At 44.1% G+C, this 22,863-nt stretch overlaps 1 protein-coding gene across 2 annotated transcripts in view; it reads left to right on the top strand.

The window, feature by feature from the left end:
• LOC138510524 (zinc finger protein 765-like) overlaps positions 1–22,863 on the top strand; it is a 294,020-nt gene that overhangs the window by 170,489 nt on the left and 100,668 nt on the right. For both annotated transcript variants that reach the window (XM_069626240.1, XM_069626239.1), the window contains exons 5-6: positions 1,132–1,242; positions 2,315–2,407. In XM_069626240.1, the coding sequence (XP_069482341.1) occupies positions 1,132–1,242; positions 2,315–2,407 (204 nt within the window). The remainder of the gene's footprint in view (positions 1–1,131; positions 1,243–2,314; positions 2,408–22,863) is intronic.

Below are 22,863 nucleotides of genomic sequence, written 5' to 3'. Positions count from 1 at the left end.
CGCAAGTTCCCAGTTCCTCTGGCTGGCACAGTTCCTGCTCCACGCCCTTCTCCTGCTTCAACGACTCCGGGTACTGTCCTGAGCTGGCTTGGTAAGTGGCCTTTTCTTCACTCTAGGTCATCTACAGAGCGTCCTGCTCCCGGCTCAGCATCATGGTCTCTGCTTCCCCTTTGCATCTTGTTCAGCCTCTCGCAGGTCCTCCTGGCAGGACTCGAAGGCATGTTTGGTCCTTCTTCCCTTTTTATAGCGCTCATATTGACTAGTCTGCGCTTGTTGGTTCCATGAGGTGCTCTTCAGCACTCTGTGCTTCTTCTTTGTCTCAGTCATACTGTGATTGTTTTCCACAGGGTAATTGATGTTCTTCCTTGTCCCAGTTCTAAGATAGGATGCACATGGGTAGTCCTTACTCTTCCTTGTCTCAGTACAAGGTACAGAGAAGGAATGGTCTACCATACACGTATAGATGGAAACTTGTGAGACTAAGTTATCCTGTCTAGAGTATGAGAGTGAGGGTGGTTGTAAGGGGGTGGATGGATACTGCATTCTCCCTGACATGCTGTCCCTAATCTCATAAGGGGTTCCCCTCCCATGTGATCCTCCCACGATGCACCACCCCGAGGAGGACTATTGGACTGTGGCCGAACCACCTTGGCCCCATGTGAGGGGTCTTACCCCTTGGGGAAAAGGAACGACATCCAAGGAAACGTCGCACAGTCCACAAGGGAATCATTATTGCCTCTTTCACATACTCAACACTTTCATGAAGTTATTGTTCCTTTGGAAACAGCCTCCCAAGCTCTCACTTTGATAACGATCTGTGAAAGCTTCCTTGAAGAGTAAGATGATTGTTCTTCTTCTTGGTCTATGACTTAGAAAGTGGGCATCAATGAGATTACCAAGTGGCACAGAAAAAAATGGACACATATGATCGGTAAGAATTACCTCTAATTTTCATGAAAGTTAGAGATGGACGCAATTGTTTGGGGACCTTTAAGATTATGGACACCCTGAACCTCATCTCTTGCGTCCATGAATCCTCATTTCTATTGTCATTTTTGATGATCAAGGATTGATCTCCACTGTATTATATTATCTACAGTTTCTCCTACCAAGTTGTTTCTATCATTTCAGGACATGATACCCACATGAAAATTATAACACTCAACGTCAAAGAAGAGGAGGAGGATTATCCTATATTCCACCAGGACTATGAGAGAAGAGAAAGTATTCATTGCACCACAGGCACGTAACCTATTATTTCCTGTCACATGCAGTATATTGGTGAAAATATTTAACACTTCTCTTTATTTCTGACCTGATCTAAATTAGAAATAAATGCATGTCTTGATCGATGTATAGAAGGCGTGATCTTACACTGTGCATTTTCCCATTTCTCATGTACATTCCTAAGGAATATTTGGTTGGACTTTTTACCCATTCTAGGCCTTGTCAGAGGTGTAGTGGTATTAACACTCAACACAGTAAAGGATTGGAGGTATTCACCATCAGCGATTATTCCAAGGGAATACAGCCAGCGTTAATTACTGCCTAATTATAGGTGGCATACCGCTGGAAAAAGCTCAAATGTATACCTTTACCCATGAGGTAAAGTCAAAAATTATAGAGGGTCCCCTGAAGGTTATTAAGTTATGTTTCCTGTAGTAAAGGCGAGATCATATAATTTCCCTGCACTACAGGAGAACAATTACTACATGGGGATCATCAAAGGAGGTGAAAAAGTGTGCATCTCTGATAAGCATCTTCTCACACCCTTTGCAATGTAATGTTGAGAGGCTATACCATGACCATCCTCTGCATTATAACATTTTGCAGTCGTGGCATCATCTCTTAGTGTACATAATCAATTTCTATCCTCAAGTTGGGGATGGAGAAAAACAATATTAAAATAGTGCTTGCAGCTTTACTTAAATACCTTCAATGGTATTTCAGTAAATCTGCATTGTTTCCTGCCATACGTCAGTATGCTTGTGGGGCAGAGCCCCTCAGATTATCACCAACAGTAATCTGTACCAATAAACTACCACACCTGTAATGAGGGCCTCTGTTTTAGATGTCCATATTTATTTGTAAATAGATGGGCAAAGAAATCTTCAGAAATCTGTACCTGAAAAACCCTGTGAAACATAAACCACCAACATTGTTTAGTTTAGTTCTTGTAACACACAACTCTCCCTCAGGCCTCTGTGTGCACATTGGTATGTTGGATCGCTTTTGACAAGCCGTGCTTTCATTTCTATTGCAAATAGCATATTATTATTTTTAAAAATTGAACAATTTTTATTTTGTACAACAGGATCGCCCTTTCTCAGTGCTCAGTCAGTATTGACGATAATGGATGATATTGGTGCAGAAGGAGAAGTGGAAAGCAGAACCAGTGTTGGCCAAGGTAAACCTCAGATGGGCATGACATTACATAAGCTCTATCACCCGAGGCTTCATGGCGCTTGACTAGTAGGAAAAAGACTGAGGCCACCTATCATGGGAAGCAAAGGGTCTTAGTGGCTCAGCGGTACATGGTCAATGTATCAGATACCCTTTAATTGCTCCATTCTTGTTATTTGACCCCAAATGTTATGTTATTCTATTAGGATTTGTACCATGCACGACTGTCATTTGCATGGCCTCTGTGTACTCCAGCGGATCTGAAAGAAAATGGGTAGTAGAGGTGTGAACGAGTGTGGTATACACGGGAGACCAGACTTGTTTGAGATACGTCAGCTGGTACTTTATCAGTCATTATTACAGGGGTAGTTGCAGAATTAGTAGATTAAGGCTCCTGTGTTTTCCTCTTCGCTTTCCACTGCTAACAAATGGAGTGAGTAGTTGGAGGATTGTAACCTCCCTCTCACTTTCATTTGTTCCCCTTCTGTATTGTTTTCTCTCTCTCTCTCTCTCTCTCTCTCTCTCTCTCTCTCTCTCTCTCTCTCTCTCTCTCTCTCTCTCTCTCTCTCTCTCTCTCTCTCTCTCTCTCTCTCTCTCTCTCTCTCTCTCTCTCTCTCTCTCTCTCTCTCTCTCTCTCTCTCTCTCTCTCTGCCCCCGTGCCCTCCCCTGGGGTTCTCATCTGTTTTCTCCTTACTCCTGCTCTCTCTCTTTCTTCCTGAATTTCTTCCTGGGTTTCTACTTCCTCTTGCGCTCGCTCTCTTTCTTCCTGCGGTTCTACCAGGCTCTCTCCTCTCCTCGTCCCTCTTTCTCCTTTATATCCTCTCCTCGCTCCCACCATTACACTAGCCTCTATTCTTCTTACCCTCCAGTCTCTCGCTTCCCTCTCACCCACACGTGTGCACCGCACGGATAGGGTCGCTCACAAACTCCCCCTTTCTACTCACAGCTGTCATTTCAGTCTCCCACTCACATATACAACCTAATTGGTACTGCCCTCTCATACACAACAAGGTCACCCTTCCCAGAGACCCATAACTCTCACCCTTCTCCGACCCTCCGAATACCTCTCCACCTGCCACCCCCTTCTTACTGTTCTCTTGGTCCACCTCTGCTATTAATGACCTCACCCAAACACCTTTCACCCTCCTCTGCCCCTGCTGGCTTTTTATCAGCCCGCCTACCCTGTTGTGAAGTTCATCCTTGCTTCTATTGGCCCTCCATGTCACATGCTCCCCATGGCCAATCTCTGGCGAAGCTATTCCCCTGGGGTTTGGGACTGCCTCTTCACTTGTATGGTGACAGCCATGTGCTCTGGCTGCTAGTTTTCCCTGTAGTCCTCCTTGTGTGCTGTTGAGTTTTGTTTCTGACTGGGTTTGCAGAGGATTTTGTGTCTTCGCTGCTCCCCTGCATTCTCTTTTCACTCTATCTGTTTTCTGTTGTCCGACCATTTCTCTGGGGTCGTCTGTCTGGGGTTGGTAGATTGGATATTGGCTGTTGGGTGTTTCATTCATTTTAGACAGGCAAAATCCTAGTCCATTCCGTTTCTGGTCTTGATGCCATTCTTCTGGTGCATTCTGTGAATTGTGGTTCTGATCAATAAGAAAAAGGGGCCTACAGGGGTAGGAATAGTGCCTACCAATGTCCCTGCACATGTTCACACATATAGGAGACTACCATTGCTTATTCTGCCCTCCTCTGGTCATGTGTGACTATATTTAAAATATAGTGACTATGCCTTGCATGTGAGGCTATAAGTGGAATACAATGGCATTAGCTTTTCATGTAAGGCTCCACTGGTATATGAAAACATTGCCATAGGCCTATGTTTATTACCCGTGGCCTGTCCTGGCTGCCCCATGACATATCAGGGGAGCTCCCCAGTTGGTACCTAAAAAGTCTTTTGCCTGTTTTAGTAACTATTTGTTGCTTTAATATTCTTACAAGTATTCTATATTTTGTCATATCAGTTTCACCACTTCTTATAATATCAGGGACAAAGGTCATGTGATGTCACTTGTCACTATGCCATTGTGCATGTGATGTCACTTCCAATATTCCTGGCTTTTTGGTGGATTGGCATCTCTGCACTCCATGCAACATTATTTTTCTCGCATTTCCTAGAAATAAGCGTTGAACTAAATATTGCATTTTTGCATTTCTAAGTCAAGAGTTTACTCTGAAGTAAGTCCTTTTTAAGTTTATTCTGAAGTAAGTCATTTTTTTACATAGTTTTCATACAAAAACAAAAATGGTCTGCTTGTTGCCCATGTATTGGGTACAAATATCTGTTTGACTTTGACTGCTGACATTTATACCTGCATTTTGTGGATCTGATCAAATTTGAACGTCTACTTCTAATTGGATGAGCGTTTCTGTAATAAGATTGAATGCCCACCATTTACAAAGTTTTGGGTATGAAGACAACAGTCTGCATTTGCACATTGCTTGGCAGACTTTCCACTTGCTTGATAGAGACAGACTTGTGTCTGTTTCTCACCCGTCCTCAGTGTCTGGTTGCTTTGACCCAGCGTTGGGGTCAGCTTTCCTCCACCCCATCTTGGGGTCTGGTCGCTTTCAGCATGCCTTGGGAATTGTCTCGCATCGCACCTTGGGGCCTGATTGCTTTCACCCCACCTTCAGAGTTTTGTGGTGCCCTTCTGCCCTCCACCCGTTTACCTGGATCACTAGCATATCTTCTGTTTCTGAGTGATGCTCTTCCGGTGGGCATTTAGGTAGGGCGATGCAGCATCTCGCCCTTGCTTCCTTCCTTGGGATCCGTGTGGACTGGAGCCTTGGCTCCCTTCGCGCTAATGTTCTGCGTGGCTCGCATGTGTCTCTTCCTGTCACTGTGTTTTGGACCTGCAAGGGCATTCTCTTCTGCTCACAGCTCTTCGGGACCTGACCTGACCTCTCCAAGCTGCTGTGCATTCTGCGGGCTTCCATGCTGCACGTTGGGCAAGTGCTTCTCCTCTGTTGCCATGCCTCCCAGCCGGCTCTCTCTCTCCACCAGCGGATTAGAGCTTCATCTTCCCATTGACACCGGGGCTCAATCCTCCGGCCTCTTTTTTTCTAGTAGAGATGGTGTCTGAAAGGGGTCTGAACACACACCAGCTATTGCTGTATACAGTTGCCAATCATCACAGGTGTTAACTCTCATTTAACCAATAAAGGTGCTAGTTTCTGGTGATAAGGGAGGATAACAATAACATAAATCCCTAGCTAGAGATTGCCTGTCCTCTAAGGGGTTGAAGAGTCACACCCAGTGGGGCCTGCTTGCCCTGTGCCCTAGGAGGTATTAAGCTTAGCAGGCTCACCTCCATAGTCCCAAAGTGGGTGTAACCCCTTTGAAGAGAGGGGCCGAATTCTCTGGATTTGTCACATACCCCAACATTGGCTTTAGGCCCTCCACTAGTTCTCTTTAGGTATAGCGAAGTGCGAAATCTACGTTTTCTTCCCCTTTCTATGTTCTGCAGTATAGCAAAATGGTTGTAGATCTAAAAACCACCTCATTAGCCTGGTGATGGTGTCTTTTCTTAGGTACATCCAATTTAACGGTGAATTGTCAATAATGAGTCCGAATTTCTGCCCCGTCAAATAGTATTCTGAACTGCTGATGGTCCATTTCATTGCCAGACCCTCCAATTCCACAGTTGCATAACTTTGTTCCATAGAGAACAATTTTCTGCTGCTGTGTATGAGCGGGTGATCTTGGCCATCATGCAACTGTGATAGGACGTCTCCTAGGCCTACATTGGACGCATCCATCTACAAGATGAATTCCCTATTAAAATCGGCTTCTTGAGGATGAGTAAATTACAATGGGTTTTTTTCAGCTCCTTGAAGCTGTGTTGGATTTTGCCGGTCCAGACAAGTTTTTTGGTTATGCTTTCTTAAGCTTGTCTGTAAGATTGACTGCAATGCTTGGCAAATTTGGAATGATCCAATGTTAATAGCCCGGTAGTTCTAGGAAGGCTCAGAATTCTCGTTTGGTCTTACTTGGAGATGTTAATGCCTCCGCCTTCACTTTCTCATCTGGGGTTGGATAAGACCATTGCCCACAAAATAGCCTCGCTATTTCACTGCATTTTGGGATAGATGACATTTCCTTGGATTGGCTCAGTCTCGCTCTTCTAAAGGCTCACGTGATCTTTTAGAGATGGCAGAGATGTTCTTCCCAAGTACTACTATGGATCACTATATCAACTAAATGGCATGGGGCCAAAGGATTGTATCCATAATTCTTTATAAGGTAGCCCGTGCTCTGTGTAGGCTGAATGGGAGGAGGGTGAATTGGAATACATCCTGGGGTGTACTAAAGGCAGTTTCTCTTTATCTGAGAGGTTCAAAGGATCTTGCCAAAAACCCTTGGTTAAGTCCAAAGTGGTAATGAACTTAGTATTCCCCAGTCTCTTGATTAATTTTTTTATTCTGGGCATCGGGTAGTTATCAAAGACTAAGATTGAATTCATTCTTCGGAAGTAGATGCAGAATCACCAAGAATAGTCCAGTTTGGTGATGAGGACAGAGGGGTCTATTACAACAAGTTTCAACATCTTTGTTATTGATTTTCCTCCAAATTGCAGGGATTGTTAAAGACTTCAAGTTGACTAACTGCCTAGGAGGTGTTCTGATGTAGTGGAAGAAATATTTATCTCTCCCTGGTTCTTCAGATGGGATTTCAAAGAATTCCACCAGCAAATCCCAGAGGTATGCCCGTTGTCTCTCACTAAGGTTCTCGGGGATCAGGCTAGATTTATTTTCATCCCCCGCCAAGAGGGTTGACATGGGGACTGTGCTTTCTTCAACGGGGTCTGTTCTTCAAATCTGTAGCAGGTTTATATGTTAGATTTAAGTTGTTTGTCTCCTATCAGGTTGGAGGGCTAAGAAGTTAAGTGGACCCTTACACTCAAGGATTTTATATGGCCCATACCACCTCAAGATCATCTTATTTTTTTTTGTTTTTTGTTTTTTGTTTTATTTGTGTATATTCAAGAGAATTTTACAAAAGAAGAGCTGTAGAAGTAAGTTTCGCGGTAACTAACCAGGGTGGGACCCTGTAACAGTTGTCATTTTCATCGTGTGCTCCAATATTTTTACGGTTGCCAAGAGCCAAGTAATTCGGTCTCCGCTGATCAGTCTGTTCCACCAGGTGACCTCGTCCCACCCTCTATCGTCCCCGATTAGATGGTTCAAGTAGGCCCCTCTGAGGATCTGGTTTTTCGGGCATGTTAAAAGCAAGTGTCTGATGGATTCGGTGTTGTTCTTGCATAAGCGACAAGTGCTTGTGTCGGATAAACCTCGGATCTTTCGAATTTCATTTGTGGCCACCAAGTTCAGCCTTATTCTTAGAAGCGCATTCCGTGCCCCCCTATTGGGGAATTGATAAGATCATCTTATTTTCAGAGGTAGGTAATAAAACTAACACCTGGTCACCTACCAAAAAAGACCTAGCCGCTGCCTGTAGATCTTAAGTTAATTTCTGGTGGTTTTGAGCTTTGAAGAGGTAACTGTGCCTTTTCGCCTTCTTTCTAAGTTTCCTTTAACATGCCCAGTACATCTCTGGGGTTCTCTGCCATCCAAGAGCTGAAACAGGGAGTATCCCAAGGAGGATTGTAGTGTTTTTCCGACTGCAAAAAGGCCCCAAGGAATCATCAGATCCCAATTCTTCCCGTCTGTCTCTACCAATGTTCTCAATATACACGTCAGGGTCTGATGAAAGTGTTCTACCAAGCCATCTGTCTGACGGCGATAGACAGGGGTTCACAGGGTTTTGATATTGAGTATTTACCTCACTTCCTGCACAAGGCAAGACATGAAGGTTGTGCCTTGGTCTCTTTTTGGAACTGAAAGAAACCTGAAGGTGTGGCACCCACTAGTCCCCAGGGATCTGTCATCCAGGTAGCCAGGACACAGCCATCGCTTTTGGATACAGTTCCTGGGGGTGGACCAGTGTGGGAGGATCACCTGGGTGAGGAGTCTTCGGAGAGTGGGACACCAGATGGCGACACGCAGTATCCCCTTCCTTGTAACACCTTTTTCCCAACACAAACACTTTCTCACAGCCAACTCACTGTGAGCGCAAATGGACTAAACTCTGAGCCGTATACCTTAAATGTCCCACTATAATGGTCAGGCAAATACTGATAATTTCACACACCTGAATTCCATCACACTTCCCCACATGGATAAAAGGCGGAGCACGAAAGCACACTCTGAACCAGGCAAAGCACACAAGGAAGCAGCAGTTCCAAGATTGCGGTTTAATACAAGGCGGAAGACGGCAAGACCGAAGAGGATTCCAAGCAGGGAAGTACCCTTGACCTTTTCACAGATCTGTCATGACACTGAAAAAAGGAAGCGTAAAACCTGGAATTAAAGCTGAAGAATCCTGGATTGTGTGTCAGAGGTACCCAGGGCTCTCCTGCGTCGATTGTCAAGGCTTGGAGAGGTGTTTGCCACCGTGGTACAGTCATTGGCTCCTACAATAAAGCAGCACCATTGAAATCAGCACAGCCGGTGAGCTGGGGCGACTGATACCGAACCGGTCTGTGTGGAAACCAAGGTTGCAAGTGGCAACATTGTATAAAGAAGATTATTAAGATAGCAGATGAGTGAATGAACTTTGAAGTTTAGAACCAATACCGTTGTTAGGCAGAAACCTGTGCAGTTCCCTTTGGGAACACTGCAAAAGATTTAGGACTACAGGTGTTAGCAGTAAACCCACTTGGTAGCAGTCTGTACCACCCAGATTTACCTGGTAGCTGTGGCTGAGCAGTCAGACTTCTCTCAAGAAGAATTAGGCAGAATGCAAAGTATACACAATAGGCACTCAGACACAATAGCACAAGCAAACACTGACCAGAGCTTTGGTATCAAAGTATATAATTATTTATTTAAAAACACACTGTTTGAAACACTCCAGCACTCTTATTGTAAAACACTCTAAACACAGTTACTATTATGATATATACAACCCTTATTCCTTATCAGACAAGTCTTAGTTAACACCACTTATTTCCAGACAGAGGTGAGCTCTTAACTATAGATGGCACTCCAATAAGTTCATGAAAAGGGGAGGGAAAAAGACAGAATATGTGAAGATACACCACTCTAAGATTTAGGAACACTTTTAGGCAGAAGAGCAAATGTCACTGGTGAGCCAAAGTCCATAGGCTTGGCCCACTCTTAGAGAGAGCAGAGCACAAATGCGCCCAAGATCACACAGTTACACTAGGCTTTCGAAGTCTTGCAGAGAGTTCGAAAAGAGTTTAGAGAGGCTCAGAAAAGTTTAGCCAGGGTGTCCCAGGCTAACCCAGGTTCGAAAGCCGGGGGCTAAATCTACCCCGTTCAGTCGGTGGCAAGGGAAGCCAGGCGGAACACGGTACCTTAAGTGGGAAGGATCCTCCAGAAGTGGCAGTTGTTCCTGGCAGCGGGTGCAAGTCTCGGCGTCGTCCAGAGGAAGAGAAGATCTCGACTTGGAGGAAAGATGAAGGTCGTTGCACTGCCAGAGAAGAAACCAGCCGCAGAGTTTTCCGGTTAAAGGTATTACCCTTTATTTCGCGGTCGTGGTAAAACGTGGTATTCCGGTTGCCGGGGTGCTTGGCACAGGCAAGGCGGCCACGAGATGCATCGGGAAGGTGAAAAGACGGTGAAACTGGTTATCCCCACCGGTCAAAGGAAAAAGACTCTCCGGTGGGAGATCTCCTCTGTCGTTGGGAAAAGTGGTGAGACAGTTCAGCAGGGCTCCACCGGTGGTGTCGTCGTAGCAGGTCGGCTCAGCTTCTCCCTCGTCAGATTTTTAGGTCCTGTGGCGACTTCTGAAGTTCCAGTCCCCAAAGCCCTGCTTTTATGCAGAAAACCCCCATTCACTCAGCCTAGCTGTCACTCAACATGCTAAGTGGTGAGCCGGCCGGCTCACCACTTGGGCCAATCAGGACAGAGTGTGACTTGAGTTGCCTAGGCAACTCAGTCCAGGGTGCCTAAATCCCCCTCCACCCCTCCTAAGTACCCCAGACAGAGTGGCACCACTTTGGAGGGCTTCTGTGGAGAAGCCCGCCAAAAAAGTGGAACAAAGGGCTCGACTTGGGTTGGAGTCACAGAAGAGAACACAAAAGCCATTTTAGAACAGAGTTTTGGCAAAAAATACGAACCGGAGAATTAATAACAAATAAATAAACCGGCGGCATGTTCAAGGCTATCGTAATTAAATAAATAAAGATAGTAGCCTCGAACAATGGGAAAATCCCATAGAAAAATATTCGCGGTTGAATATAAAAAGTAGTATCCACTGCCACCAGCCAAAACTCGATCAGGGGGGGCGGAGACGTGCCCCCTCGACTAACAGACCCCAGGGCAATCGAATTGCCCCAGCCAGTACGTCCACAATATGATGGTTTGTACTGGTTCTGTTCAGAATTCAAGACTAGTAAAGTCAATGGTGACTTTACATGCCCTGGGAGACAGTAGTCAGTCCCAAGGTATGGAGTCTATACTGGGGGGTCACTATGACACCCCTGTGTTACTGCACTGAGGGTGCTGTGTAACACACATCATAAAAACACATGTAGCCCTATGGAGTAAAAGACCCCATAGCCCATTAAACACATCTAGAGTCAAAGGAACACACTCAAATCATGTCCAAGAATTAGGGTAAAAAGAGTCTCACTCTTGGCAGGAGAAAAAAATAAACCCCAAAAATCCAGCAAAGCTGCTGGGGGACTCACTAGGTTAGGAAATTCAGCCTAAACAGAGAATTCTCCCTAACAACCGTAGACAGAGTGATCGGGCATCACATGGGTGCTCATTAGAGTCTGTTAGGTATGCAACCGAAAGGGTGCAAACGTTAAAAAAAAGAGAATTGTGAAATCAAAGTGTTCCTGCAATGAGTCAAACTAAACCCGGTGCACATTTGAAAGTCTTCGATACTTTATTTAAAATTGACATTGGTCCGAGTCCTGCTGAGGGAGACTAATTATGTTGAAGGGATCCCTGCCCGGCTGAGGAGTATCTGGGGTGAACCGTGAGTCACTCAAAAAAGAACATTGTACAATAAAGTGAAAGGTGAAACGCAGGCTCGAGCCCAGCAGTGGGAAGCCTGTGCAGAACGTCATACTAAAAGGATCCCAGCACGGCTGAGGTGGATCCAGGATAGATAGTGAATCACCCCATGTGAATACTTGTGAGAATCTAGAGGGGAAAATACCTTGTTTATAATTTGGTTGCATTAGGCCCTTTGAGTGAAGAAATTTTGAGAAGCAAGGATACTTAAGCTTCGAAGGCCCTGATGCTGATGAGTGAACTGTAAAGAAGTCAGTGACTGTGCTACGCTCAAGTGAACCGCCTTATCCTGTGCTGAAAACGTGGGGAAGGGATGTCAATGGCCTAAAAATCCTGACATATCATTTTGAGCACTTCATTCTTTTTCATAACATTACTACCCACACTATTTGAATTTAGAGGTAAGGATTGGCAATAGGTTTATTATTATCGGCCCTTTTATTTTGACACAACACTCCTACGACTGCGTTATTATTTTTTGATGGTCGTAACTTGCTCCCATCTGTAGATTTTGGATTAGATAGGTGTTTTTCAAACCCTTTTTTAAGTTCAATAAACACCCTGGAACTGTGGTCGCTTGTGTCTGTCTTGCTGTTGATATCATGCCTTCTTTACAGAACCCACTCGGGACAGGAAGGTTACAAGATGCTTTATTAGTGTTGTGTAGTATTGCTTCTCATCGGGAAATCCTCTTCATAGTGGGTAGCGAAGTCTAAGATCAGCAGGATGTATTTATTGCCCAGTTTGCATGTTTCAAGGGGACCCATTATTTCTATGGCAATCCTAGAAAAGAGTATCTCAATAATGGGAAGTGGAATAATGGAAGTGTAGCTGATCCCTGGAAACTGGTGTGTTGGAAGTCTTCTGGCAAATTTCTCAATTGGCCAAGTAGGTCTTGACATAGGCGTTAACACTGAGTCAGTAAACTTTGCCTTGGACTTTATCTTGAGTTTTTGTTACCGCCTAGTGGCTGCCCATTATGTGAAAATAAGCCAGTTCCACAGCCACTCTTCAGTGCTCCTAGGAGTGACCAGTTGGTTTCTCTGGGTCCCATCTCTCTCAATACGTATTTGGTAGAGTGGGCCCTTTCTTGTAAAGAAGAAGGGTCGACACTGCTCACAGCCTACCGTTTGAGACAGCCCTCTTAAAGGCATTTGCCAGATTCTGGTTGTTTTTGTGCAAACACTAGGTCTGGTCAGGTGGTGGTGTTGTCTCCATCTGCTGGTCTGCTGGGGAGGAAGGGGTCAGATTTTTATCAGCTTGTCCAAAGTCTAGGCTGTATCTGGTTGCACTAGATAGATTCTGTACTTCATGTAAAGGTAGAACCAGAGCTGCTTCTAGTATTGCCTGGATTATTGGCCATCTCCTTTTATTACAATATTCTTTTGTGGCCCTGCATAGTGCACAAACGCTTGGATTTCCCCCAGTAGTGTGGGGCTGACACCAGCAGCAACTCCTATAGAGTATTTCCAGGCCAGTTCTGTTTTTGCAGCCAGACTCAGATAACTACTTTGTGAAGGATAGATTGCTAAACCCATGGGAATTGGCTTTCTTTCCTGACTGGGTATCTTGACTTCATTCAGGATGCATAAATAGAAGCCAATGGTTTAGGGAGTTTCACAGTCAGGTAGTCGTGCTGTGGGTGCAATGAGTTTCACTTACGTGGGTCCCAACCTTGTATCAGGTAGTTCAAATCCCACTTCTGACACTACTTGTGGCAAGTCAGAATTCAGAGACTGACAGTTAAAGGGGTTCTTTATTTGGAACCTTCCGAAAACTTAAATGTCCCTACTCTATTGACCCCAATCTACAAAAAGAAAACAAAAGGAGTGCTTGTCAGGATGTCTTACAAATTAACACAAGTCTGTCGCCCAGAAGCCTATTCTGGCCTGACTTCTGTCACTACCACTTTGTATAGAGAAAATAACATGACCTTTAATAAAAAAAATATAATAAGGCCCATTGCCCAAACAGAGGAGTGGTGGTTGGCTTCTGACCCCTCTGTGATGTCTTTCTCACCAAGCCAGGCCCCTTGTCCCGTTGCACATTCCCATTCAGGACAGCATGTTTCTGTGTGGGAGCATCAGTCTCTGATTAGAGAAGCAAACACTCTCTATCACGGGCGTGACAAACATTTTCCTTTTCCAATAAATCAATAAAATGCCACACAAGAAAGCTTGTTTAGTATCAACTACATGGCACTGTTACTGGTGCTTGTACTGGATTTATACAATATAGGCTACACTTTCATAAACGATTCTCGGTGACACCTCGCCCAGAGGAATAGTAGCCAAACGATTCAATTATAGAGATCAGGACATGATACTCTGGGTGGGCGGCATGGGCCACAGGAGATAAGCATGGAGTGCATCCATCACAACCTTCCCAAATTATAAGCTTTAGGTGCATAAGGGGAGGAGATATTTTGAGGAAGTGAAATGCCAACTAAGAGCTAACTATATTAAATACATGCTCATTTTTCCAGTAAGGCTGAGTGATCCATGAAGTCGCTTCTGGATATTTAGAGAACTGCAGCAGACCTGGGACTGGATGGATGACAAGCAATTCTTTGGGAGCAAGAAAACAGTTTTTGAAAAGAGAAACGACTCAATTGTCAAGTTCAGCCACGGGAGGGAGTGAGAGACAATCGTTGGAAGGGGTTGTTGAGACCCCTAGAGATTACATGGTGGTAGTGGACACAGATGGAATGATGAAGAGATTGAACAATACACAGTTAAACAAGGAAGCTACGGCAGGAGTCCCAGATCATAGCTCAGTAGGGAAGGAACACTGAGATGGGTGGGAGGGAAAAGGAGATGGCCCACTTGAGTGCCGTAGGGGGAGGGGAAGATTAAAATGATTGACATTTAACATGTGGATGGTATGAGGTATCCCAAAAGGGAAGTGCATTATCTCTACTTGCTGCAATTGCCTACATGAATAGTTGCTGAGAAGGGGGAGATAGGAGTGCTTCTCTTCTAATAACTTGTGAATTTCTGCTATTGGAAACCCATGTTCTATGCCTGAATGATGATAAAACCGAGCTCATTTTAGGGACTCATTCCAACCTCAAAAAGCTAAGCCAAGACTACACCTCATTTGAGATCGATGGTAATATTATCAAGGTGTCCAAGGAGGTGAAGACACTTGGCTTTTATCTGGACTCCACCCTCTCATTCGACAAACAGGTGAAGTCTATGGCATCTGCCACAGCTTATACTTGTAAGCTCATTAGAGCAGGCAAACATTTTCTCTCAGATAACAACTGCATTATTTTAGCGAGAGCCATGATTTTATCTAGGCTCGACTATTGTAATGCCCGCTACATTGGTGCTAATAAATCTACCATCCAAAGAATTTAAATCCTACAAAATAAGGCCCTGCGAGCAGCTCTTGGTGTGTCCAAAGGATCGCACATATCCAAAATCAGGTGCAAAAACAATTGGCTGTCCACCCAAAACAAAATCCATTTAAATGTGGCATCCCTTGTTCACAAATCTCTGAACAATGCCGCACCGAGCTATCTCGCATGCAAATTCTAAAAGAGAAGCTCCACCCGACCAGCAAGAACCTTTAATGCCAATAGCCTCATCATACCAAGATTCAGGCTAACTAAGTCTGGGGGAGGTTGCTTCCAGGTCCGAGCAGCCCAATTATGGAACTCACTGCCTCACCCTTTACGTGAGGAACAGCCCTTTCTGAAATTCAGACACAACTACATCAACCTGCTGAAGTCTGCCAATGACTAGCCCACTAGCAATTACTTTACTCCCGAGACCTACCAGTGTAGATACGTTATAGACCTGCCTATTTGTTGCCCATGTGTACATTTTCATTTCCCCCCTCTGCTAGGGACTTGACGCCATGCTAGTGCCTGTATATATGCTGTCCCCATTGTAATCTGTATATTTTTTGCCTGCACGTAATCTGTAATTGACTGTCTATGCCCTGTATATATTTTGCTCTGCATTTAATCTGTAACCTTGTAATTTAAGCCATGCATATTCTGTACCGCTGCGCCCGGCTACCTTTGGGTTTGGTGCGCATTATAAGTGAAAAAAACAAACAAGAGTCTAAAGGATCTGGGAGGAGAAGGAGGAGGACCAATGGTTGACATATTACAATATAGTTTTGATTGTCTGTTAAGTAGTTTGAAAAGAAGAGAAGGTTGCTTCACAAGAGCCTGGTTCCAGAATTGCGCACTATTGGACAAGATCACTGCCATCATTCAGAGAGGGGGGAGGATGCTGTAGCAACTCTTGGCTAAAAGGGGAGTCGAGGATGCAGGAGGGGTATATGTAAGTATAGTTGGTAGAGTTTTTATGAGGAATTGATGATGGAGGCTTCTATTTTGGGGGAAGCATGGGATGTTGGGAGGGAGACATTTGGCAACTCGGTTTGGAATTTTAATGATTCAGGTTGTTGTTGGTGGTTTACATTTGCCGTGGTGGGCAAACTCTTCACAGCATCCCAATATCAAGGAAAGTTCAAAGATATGGCATGATTCGAGAGACTCATCTAATGGGGGTGACTTATGCCTTCTTGGGCATAGTGCATTACATGTGTATGGGATAAGCAGGATTCACGAGAGGCTCAGAGGAGTTGCCATCCCGATTAAAAGATCGCTTGCATTACAGACGACAAGAGAGTCCTTAGAAAGGAGTCAGATTTGTTTATCCGAGAGGATTGGCAAGGAATCTTATACCTTCATTAACCAATACTCCCTGCCAACATTGATCATCGATATGCTGGCTGAAGTAAAGACATTAACGTAAGTGGCCCCACAGAGATTGTTAGTGCTTGCAGGTGATTTCAACGCTGTGGAAGATCAGAGTTTGACAGGTTGAAATTGGTACTTCGAGGGGACAACAAGAAAACAAAATTGAGTGTGTTCCTGGATGCTATGGGTCTAAGGGATGCATGGAGGGCATTCCATGTGGACCACAAACATTCTCATTCTTCTCAGCAGATAATTCCTTAATGTCTAGGATAGACTGTGTATTTCATCCCCGATCACACTTCAATAGGATTGCTGAGTTGAAGTATTTGGCCAGAGGTATTTCAGACCACTCTTCATGAATGTTCCCAGTGGCACATGGGGTTCCCACCAAGGGTGAGATTTGGAGATTAAATGCATTTCACCTGCACAATGAGAAGATAGTTGAAGAGGGTGAGGGAAGAAATTGGGGTCTGAGCACTGGAGATGGTTAGGGTGGGCTTGTGACATAAGAGTGCAATAATCGACAATTAAGGAGATAAAGCTGGGAAGCTGGTCATGTGGCTGGCACTTTGGGATTAGTAGTTTGGGGTGGTCTGCAAAGTAGTGTATATTACAAATGGAAGGAGAGTATGAGAACCTACATAGATAGTAGAGGCCTTTGCCTTGTTTTATGAAGAGCTTTAGAGGGCACAAAGGGAAAGCTCAGAGGAGGAATGGCATAGGTTTATGGTAGAAGATTGACAGAAAGGCAACACAAGTTTTTGGTAGGGGAACTCTTGGAACGGGAACTGGAAGCTGCAATTGAGCAAATGGGGAGAGGCAAAACTCCTGGGCCTAATGGCATGCCATTGCATTTATTTACAATAACAAAAGGGGATGCCTTAAAAATGTTAAAGGTCATGCTACGAGAAATCTGGGATATGGACACTATTCTGCCTGACCTACGGGAAGCCACAATTGTAGTGATTCTGAAAGAAGAGAGTAAGTCATTAGATCTTTGTGAGTCCTATAGACTGATCTCCCTTGTTGTGGTATAGTTTTTCGTACCAAAGGTACAGCGCAGCAGGGCACCCAAAGGCAACCTGGCTCTATGACTGGAAACATAGAGAAAAGACAAAAGAATTCAGAACAATAAAGTTTCCTAAATTGTAAATGACCAGCACTGCATGAAGGGCAGCGGGGAGAGCATTCCACAGAAGGCACCTTTGACTGAGAAAGAGCGGCCCCCAGTCCTCGCACGACAGACCCTAGGGACAGCCAAAAGAGGGCGTATTCCAGACCGTAGTGCGCGGGCAGGAACATAGGGTTGACATTTTTGCTGTAGGTACCTCTGGGCCAACATCATGAGAGGCCTTATGCACCAAGCATAAAGATGTCAAATGAACACACACAGCCACTGGCAGCCAATGCAGGGAGTTAAGTACTGGCAAAATATGTTCCCGATAGGGGGTACCAGTGGCAAGACTGGCAGCAGAATTTTGGAGAACCTCCAAGCGATGTATCAAATAGTCCGGTTGAGCCAAATATAAAGAATTGCAGTAGTCAATCCTGCTGAGGACCAAAGCAGAGACTACTGGGGCTCGCAAGTAGGAAATAATACATTGAAGTATTTTCAACTGAAGATGACCAGCCTGGCAAACCAAGCTAACCTGAGGAGCCATAGAAGTAGAAGCAGATGGCTTGACACCCAGGTTCTTAACCACTGGAACTAAAACGGGAAAAGGGCCAAAAGCGGAAGGCCAAAAAGATGCCGTCCAGAGAGAAGAGGCAGTAGAAGAACCCACAACCATTATCAAAACCTTATCAATAGTAAAACAAACAAACTAGCCAGGATACTAGCTAGTAGGCTCCTGAAAACTATGGAGGAAATAATCCATGAAGACCAATTTGGTTTTATTTAGAAAATACAAATGAAAATAAATATAGGGAGGCTCCATTTAGCCTTAGAGCTAGCAAGAATACTGGAACACTAGTGATAATCCTCAGTTTGGACGTGCATAAAGTGTTCGACTCTGTGGAGTGGAGCTATATGTTTGGAGGCTTTACTAAGTGGGCGCAGCTTTTATATAACAAACTGAGTGCCATCGATAAGGTTAATGTAGCAATTTCCGACAGCTTTGAATTGGAAAAGGGTTTGAGACAGGGGTGCCCACTATAGCCCCAACTCTTCGGAGTGGATGAGGCCTGACCAGCTCCTTTCTGGGTTTAGATGGCCTTAGGAAGGAGAGAAGTGGAATTTGCCCGCTCTACACAGATGATGTTTTGCTCTACCACACTCGCCCAAAGAGGTCAATAACGAGAGTGATGGAGATAATGAAGCAGGCATTCAGGCTTGAAGAGAATTGTGACAATTCAATTCATATCTCATTTGTCAGGGAGTAGAGGGTTTTGCGGAAAGAATCCCCACTAAAGGTTGCAGATAAGGTCTTCAAATATTTAGAAATATAGGTTGGAACTTAGCCCTTGCCCTTACAAATGTTGATACAGACATGGACCACTGGCATAGAACTTCATCTTTCACCATATGGACAAGCTGCGCTGTACGCAGTGAACATGTCACCCAGGTTACTGTACACAGTACAACACTTCCTGATGTATGTTAAGAATGAGGATTCTGAGGACTCTTCAATTCTTTCTTTGGCAGAATAAAATGCAGCGGGTTCGGACAGAGACATTATACAACTCCCAATCGGAGGGGAGACCTAAGGCTTCCCAATGTAGAAGTCTTATAATGAGGCCTCTCAACTCACAGTAGTAAATAGGTGGAAATACTTGGAAGGCAAGTTGGGGATAGTGGACTCTGAATAAAGGCCGATTGAAAGGAAAAGGTGGCCGGGGCCGCTGTATGATAAGCCCAGAAAGTGTAAAGCCCCAGCGGTTACCAGAGCAGTAGATACAGCATGGATTCAGGCCACATGGCATCTGGAATAGGAGGGGAGATTGACTTTGTCAGCACCACTATGCATTTCTGTAAGGGTTTTTGGGAAAGACTAGCGGAACGAGAGGGATTTTGACCACACTTCAAGGGGATTGTTCTTTTTGATTATCACTTGTTGATATTGATACTGTTTCTTTTGTTATTGTTCAGAAATAGCAATAAAACAGTTATTAAAAATAAATGCCAAAAATTACTATAGGTCCTTGGAAGTTATGGGAAAAATGGAAATGGGGAAAGCGGTATGGAAGAGGGGGGTTATAAGGCTCCACTCTATCATGGCCACTGGATAGGTTGTATTTATTTTAATGTATATAGCGCTTTAATCCAAAGCGCTTTAGAAGAGGAACAAGTGAATACAACAAGCAAGTTCTCTTTATCTTCCCCCGTCTCTCCTAAGTTCTCCTCTCTTCCTACTACTCACTTTACTCCCTACTCTTTCTCCCTCTTCCTTCCTTCCCCACCCCTTCCTCTCTTCTTCATCCTCATATGCAAATTGTTCTGTATACTGTTTTTTTTCTGGATTGATTCATGTATATTATTATTGCTTCTACTGTTCATGTTCGATGTATTCTTGTTGTTAAACTGTAATGCAATACAAATACAAATACATGACAGTGAATCTAAACCAGAAAACAGTACACAAAACTTACTGTTGGATAAAGAGTTTACGTAAACATCAGGGGCAAAGGTTGAGACAGCAAAAAAAGTACACGCGACAACTAGGAAGTGCTTGGCATAAAGTTGGTTTTGCTGGGTTCTTGGGGTTGGTTTTGGTGGTTCTGTACAGTAACGGGATTTTCCTTTTCTTCATCGCGTTGTTCATCACCCTCTTTTCTACCCAGTCATCACTTGCTTTTAGCGCTTTTCCCTTGCTCCTTCCTGGCCCACGTTTCTGGTGCACCAACTTGTGCTTTAAAAAGACCTGTAGTTTCATGCCCTGCGTCTGGCATTTAGTGCCTCCCACCACTAGAAAGTTTACAACCCTCACCGGGTTGGGTACACTTGTCGCCTCCGCATGGCTGATATTTGCTCCCTCGTTCACTGCATGTTTCTTTTGACTCCCTCACCCAGTAAATGAGCAATCACACCATCCCTGTGCCGCTGCGAAACCCCTTTCTGACCTGCGGGAATAGTCTGTCCCGTATCACCTCTGCCTGCCACCTTCCAGACAGACTGTTAATTTCTACTGTGATGTTTGTAGTCCTCATTTTTATCTACTCTGGGAAGGGAGGAATCTTGTAAGGATCCTTTAGCAGGTAGAAGTGTACTGGCGGCTATGAAAAGCAGGAGGGTGTAGGTGCCACCAACTTCATCCGTAGGTAAGAAGGGTACATATTGGTGTCACAGGTTTCTGTCAAGAATAATCTAGGAATGCGTTCTTACTTTCCCTGTAAGTGTCTCATCAGGAACACTGTACCCTTCGTCCCGTTTTATGATTCTTACCTTCCCTCAAGGGTCGGCTCTCACAGGAGCGGGAAAACGGGATCTGTGGAGGGTACCTAACGGGAAAAGGCATAGGTGCATCACGTGGTAATTGCTCTCCTACTCTCACATATCCGGGCCTTCTGCTTTTTTCCATCTCGCTAATATGATATTTCAAACCACTAAGCCCCTACAAATATAGCTGTTTCTATCCCTTTATCCCACCTTCGTCCTGGCACGTTTCATAACAAAGCGAATCCTTGCTTGTGTTCAAAGTCAATTTTCAGACATTTGCTTGGCTCACGTGTGATGCCAGGTGCTTCCTTTGTAGTTACAGCTCCAGCACACCAGCACTCCTGAGCACATTTCTGAAATGTGACCAGGAGTGTAAAACAAGTGATGCATTGAGAACAATGTGATGTTCTTTAAATTGGCACTTAGCCAAATGGAATGACTTTTAGTACATCATTTTCACCGGTCCTTAGCCCTTAAGTTAATCCCAATATGTGCCCACCATACCGTTCTAATTTTCACACTATCCGTTGTCTCTAAGGTTGCCAACATCTGTTAACCCTGAAACATTTTACTGCAGCTCCCATCAAAGGATCTACGGGGGAGATCACAATTTTATCCTTATTTTCTCGCAGGATACTTCACAATTGTAAATGACCAAAATAAGCTTTTCCAAAACTAGTACTGAAGCTTTTACCTTCTGTTTCATTCTGGTCCAGGTATAAACATATTCCTTAATCATCCATGACTTGACCATTTCCATTGGTATGGGGAATGTGTGAAAAAGTAAGAACCACTGCTTTTTAAGTGGCTTCTCTAGTATGTCAAGCAGGTGGTCTCTAGGATCATTTAGTCCATGCAAGTATCTGGTGGCTGCTGCCAAGTTATACCTCTCCTTATCTGGAAGAGCACAGGTAGTAAGGTCTTGTACCTTTTGCCCCTGTTGATCTGACATTATTTCTTGGACCATTTAAAGACTCTTAGTGGGTGGTTGAGTTGGTTAAAAATACGTTTTTTACCAGCTGTAGGAATTGTTTGAAATAAAACCAAACATTGAGGTAACACTGTAATTTATTTTAACTATGTCAATGTGACCAATCAGAATCAACCGGATTTTCGAGATGCTTTTGGATATCTCGGTCATGATGTTAGTCATCCATGCATGTAATATGATGGTAGCTGTCTTAACTGTATTTATTGTATATCCTGAATGCCTCAACTACTTTTAACATATTTCTTAAATTCTGTTAATCTAGTTGCTGGAATAATATATGCCACCTACATATAACCTTATCTTTGGAACAGGATCAGTAAAAAGTTGAGTAGTTTGATAAACCTAACCACGTGCAACTCAATATGGATTCCAAAAAATAGCTGCAAAAGCGCGAGACCTGCAGAGTCCCGCTCTCCACCTCCATAATTTTCACACTCCTGCCATATAGTAGGAATTCTGCCTGCACCATTTGATATAGAGCCCTGAAAGACCTGTACAACCAAGATGGAAAACCTATTCTTTCCAAAACATGCTAAGGAAACTCCCAGTTTACCAGGTCAGATGCCTTCCCCGAATCCATGATTGGTGTGGTTAATAGGGTCAGAGTCTAAGTAGCCACCTCTGCTCCTTCTACTAACAAATGACTATTTTTTGCTAATTACATGGATCAAAATAAAGATTTGATGAGCAGAAGCAAGAAGCAGCTTCCTAATATACATCATCCTGTATTCAAGAGCTTCCGCTGGGGAAGAAGGAGGTAGCACATAGCGAGCAGCAAATCTAATACCCACATGGGATGAAAACTATAATAGATTGTCCATTATGTTGGACCTCTTGTGCTTTCAATGTTTTTAAGATGTGTCTTACTATTCCTTTATTCACATTCTCAAACACAGAGTTTATGGCTTCAAGCAGGAGCTAAATAGCTTGCAGCAATTTCTAACTCGGCCATTGCCGACCATTTTGTCCCTTTTCCTAGAACTATAGATTACCTTTCTTTATTCTTTCCTCGGCACAAAGTTTTGGAAGCAAGACAACACGGCACAACACAGGTTCGAATCCCGATCCTGCGCTTAGAAACCACTCGCTGGTATTAAGTGCTTTATAAATTAACAATAAAATAAAAAATAAATAAAATTGAGAACAAAAAGAATTCTTCAAATAGTTGGTGGCAGATCACTCTCTTCGGCAGGGGCCTCTCTCTGGAACAGTCTTCCTGCCTCTCTGAAACTTGAGGAGAACCATCTCCGGTTCCGGAAGCACCTCAAAACCTTCCTCTTTGCTTCTGCTTTCTCTCCCCCTCTCCCCTGCTGAATT

This window comes from Ambystoma mexicanum, chromosome 6p (genome assembly GCF_040938575.1).
Source record: "Ambystoma mexicanum isolate Mex_15411 chromosome 6p, UKY_AmexF1_1, whole genome shotgun sequence".
In the NCBI taxonomy this organism is placed as follows: domain Eukaryota; kingdom Metazoa; phylum Chordata; class Amphibia; order Caudata; family Ambystomatidae; genus Ambystoma; species Ambystoma mexicanum.
Note: the sequence above shows the minus strand (reverse complement) of the source record. Positions and strands in the feature narration are given on the sequence as shown.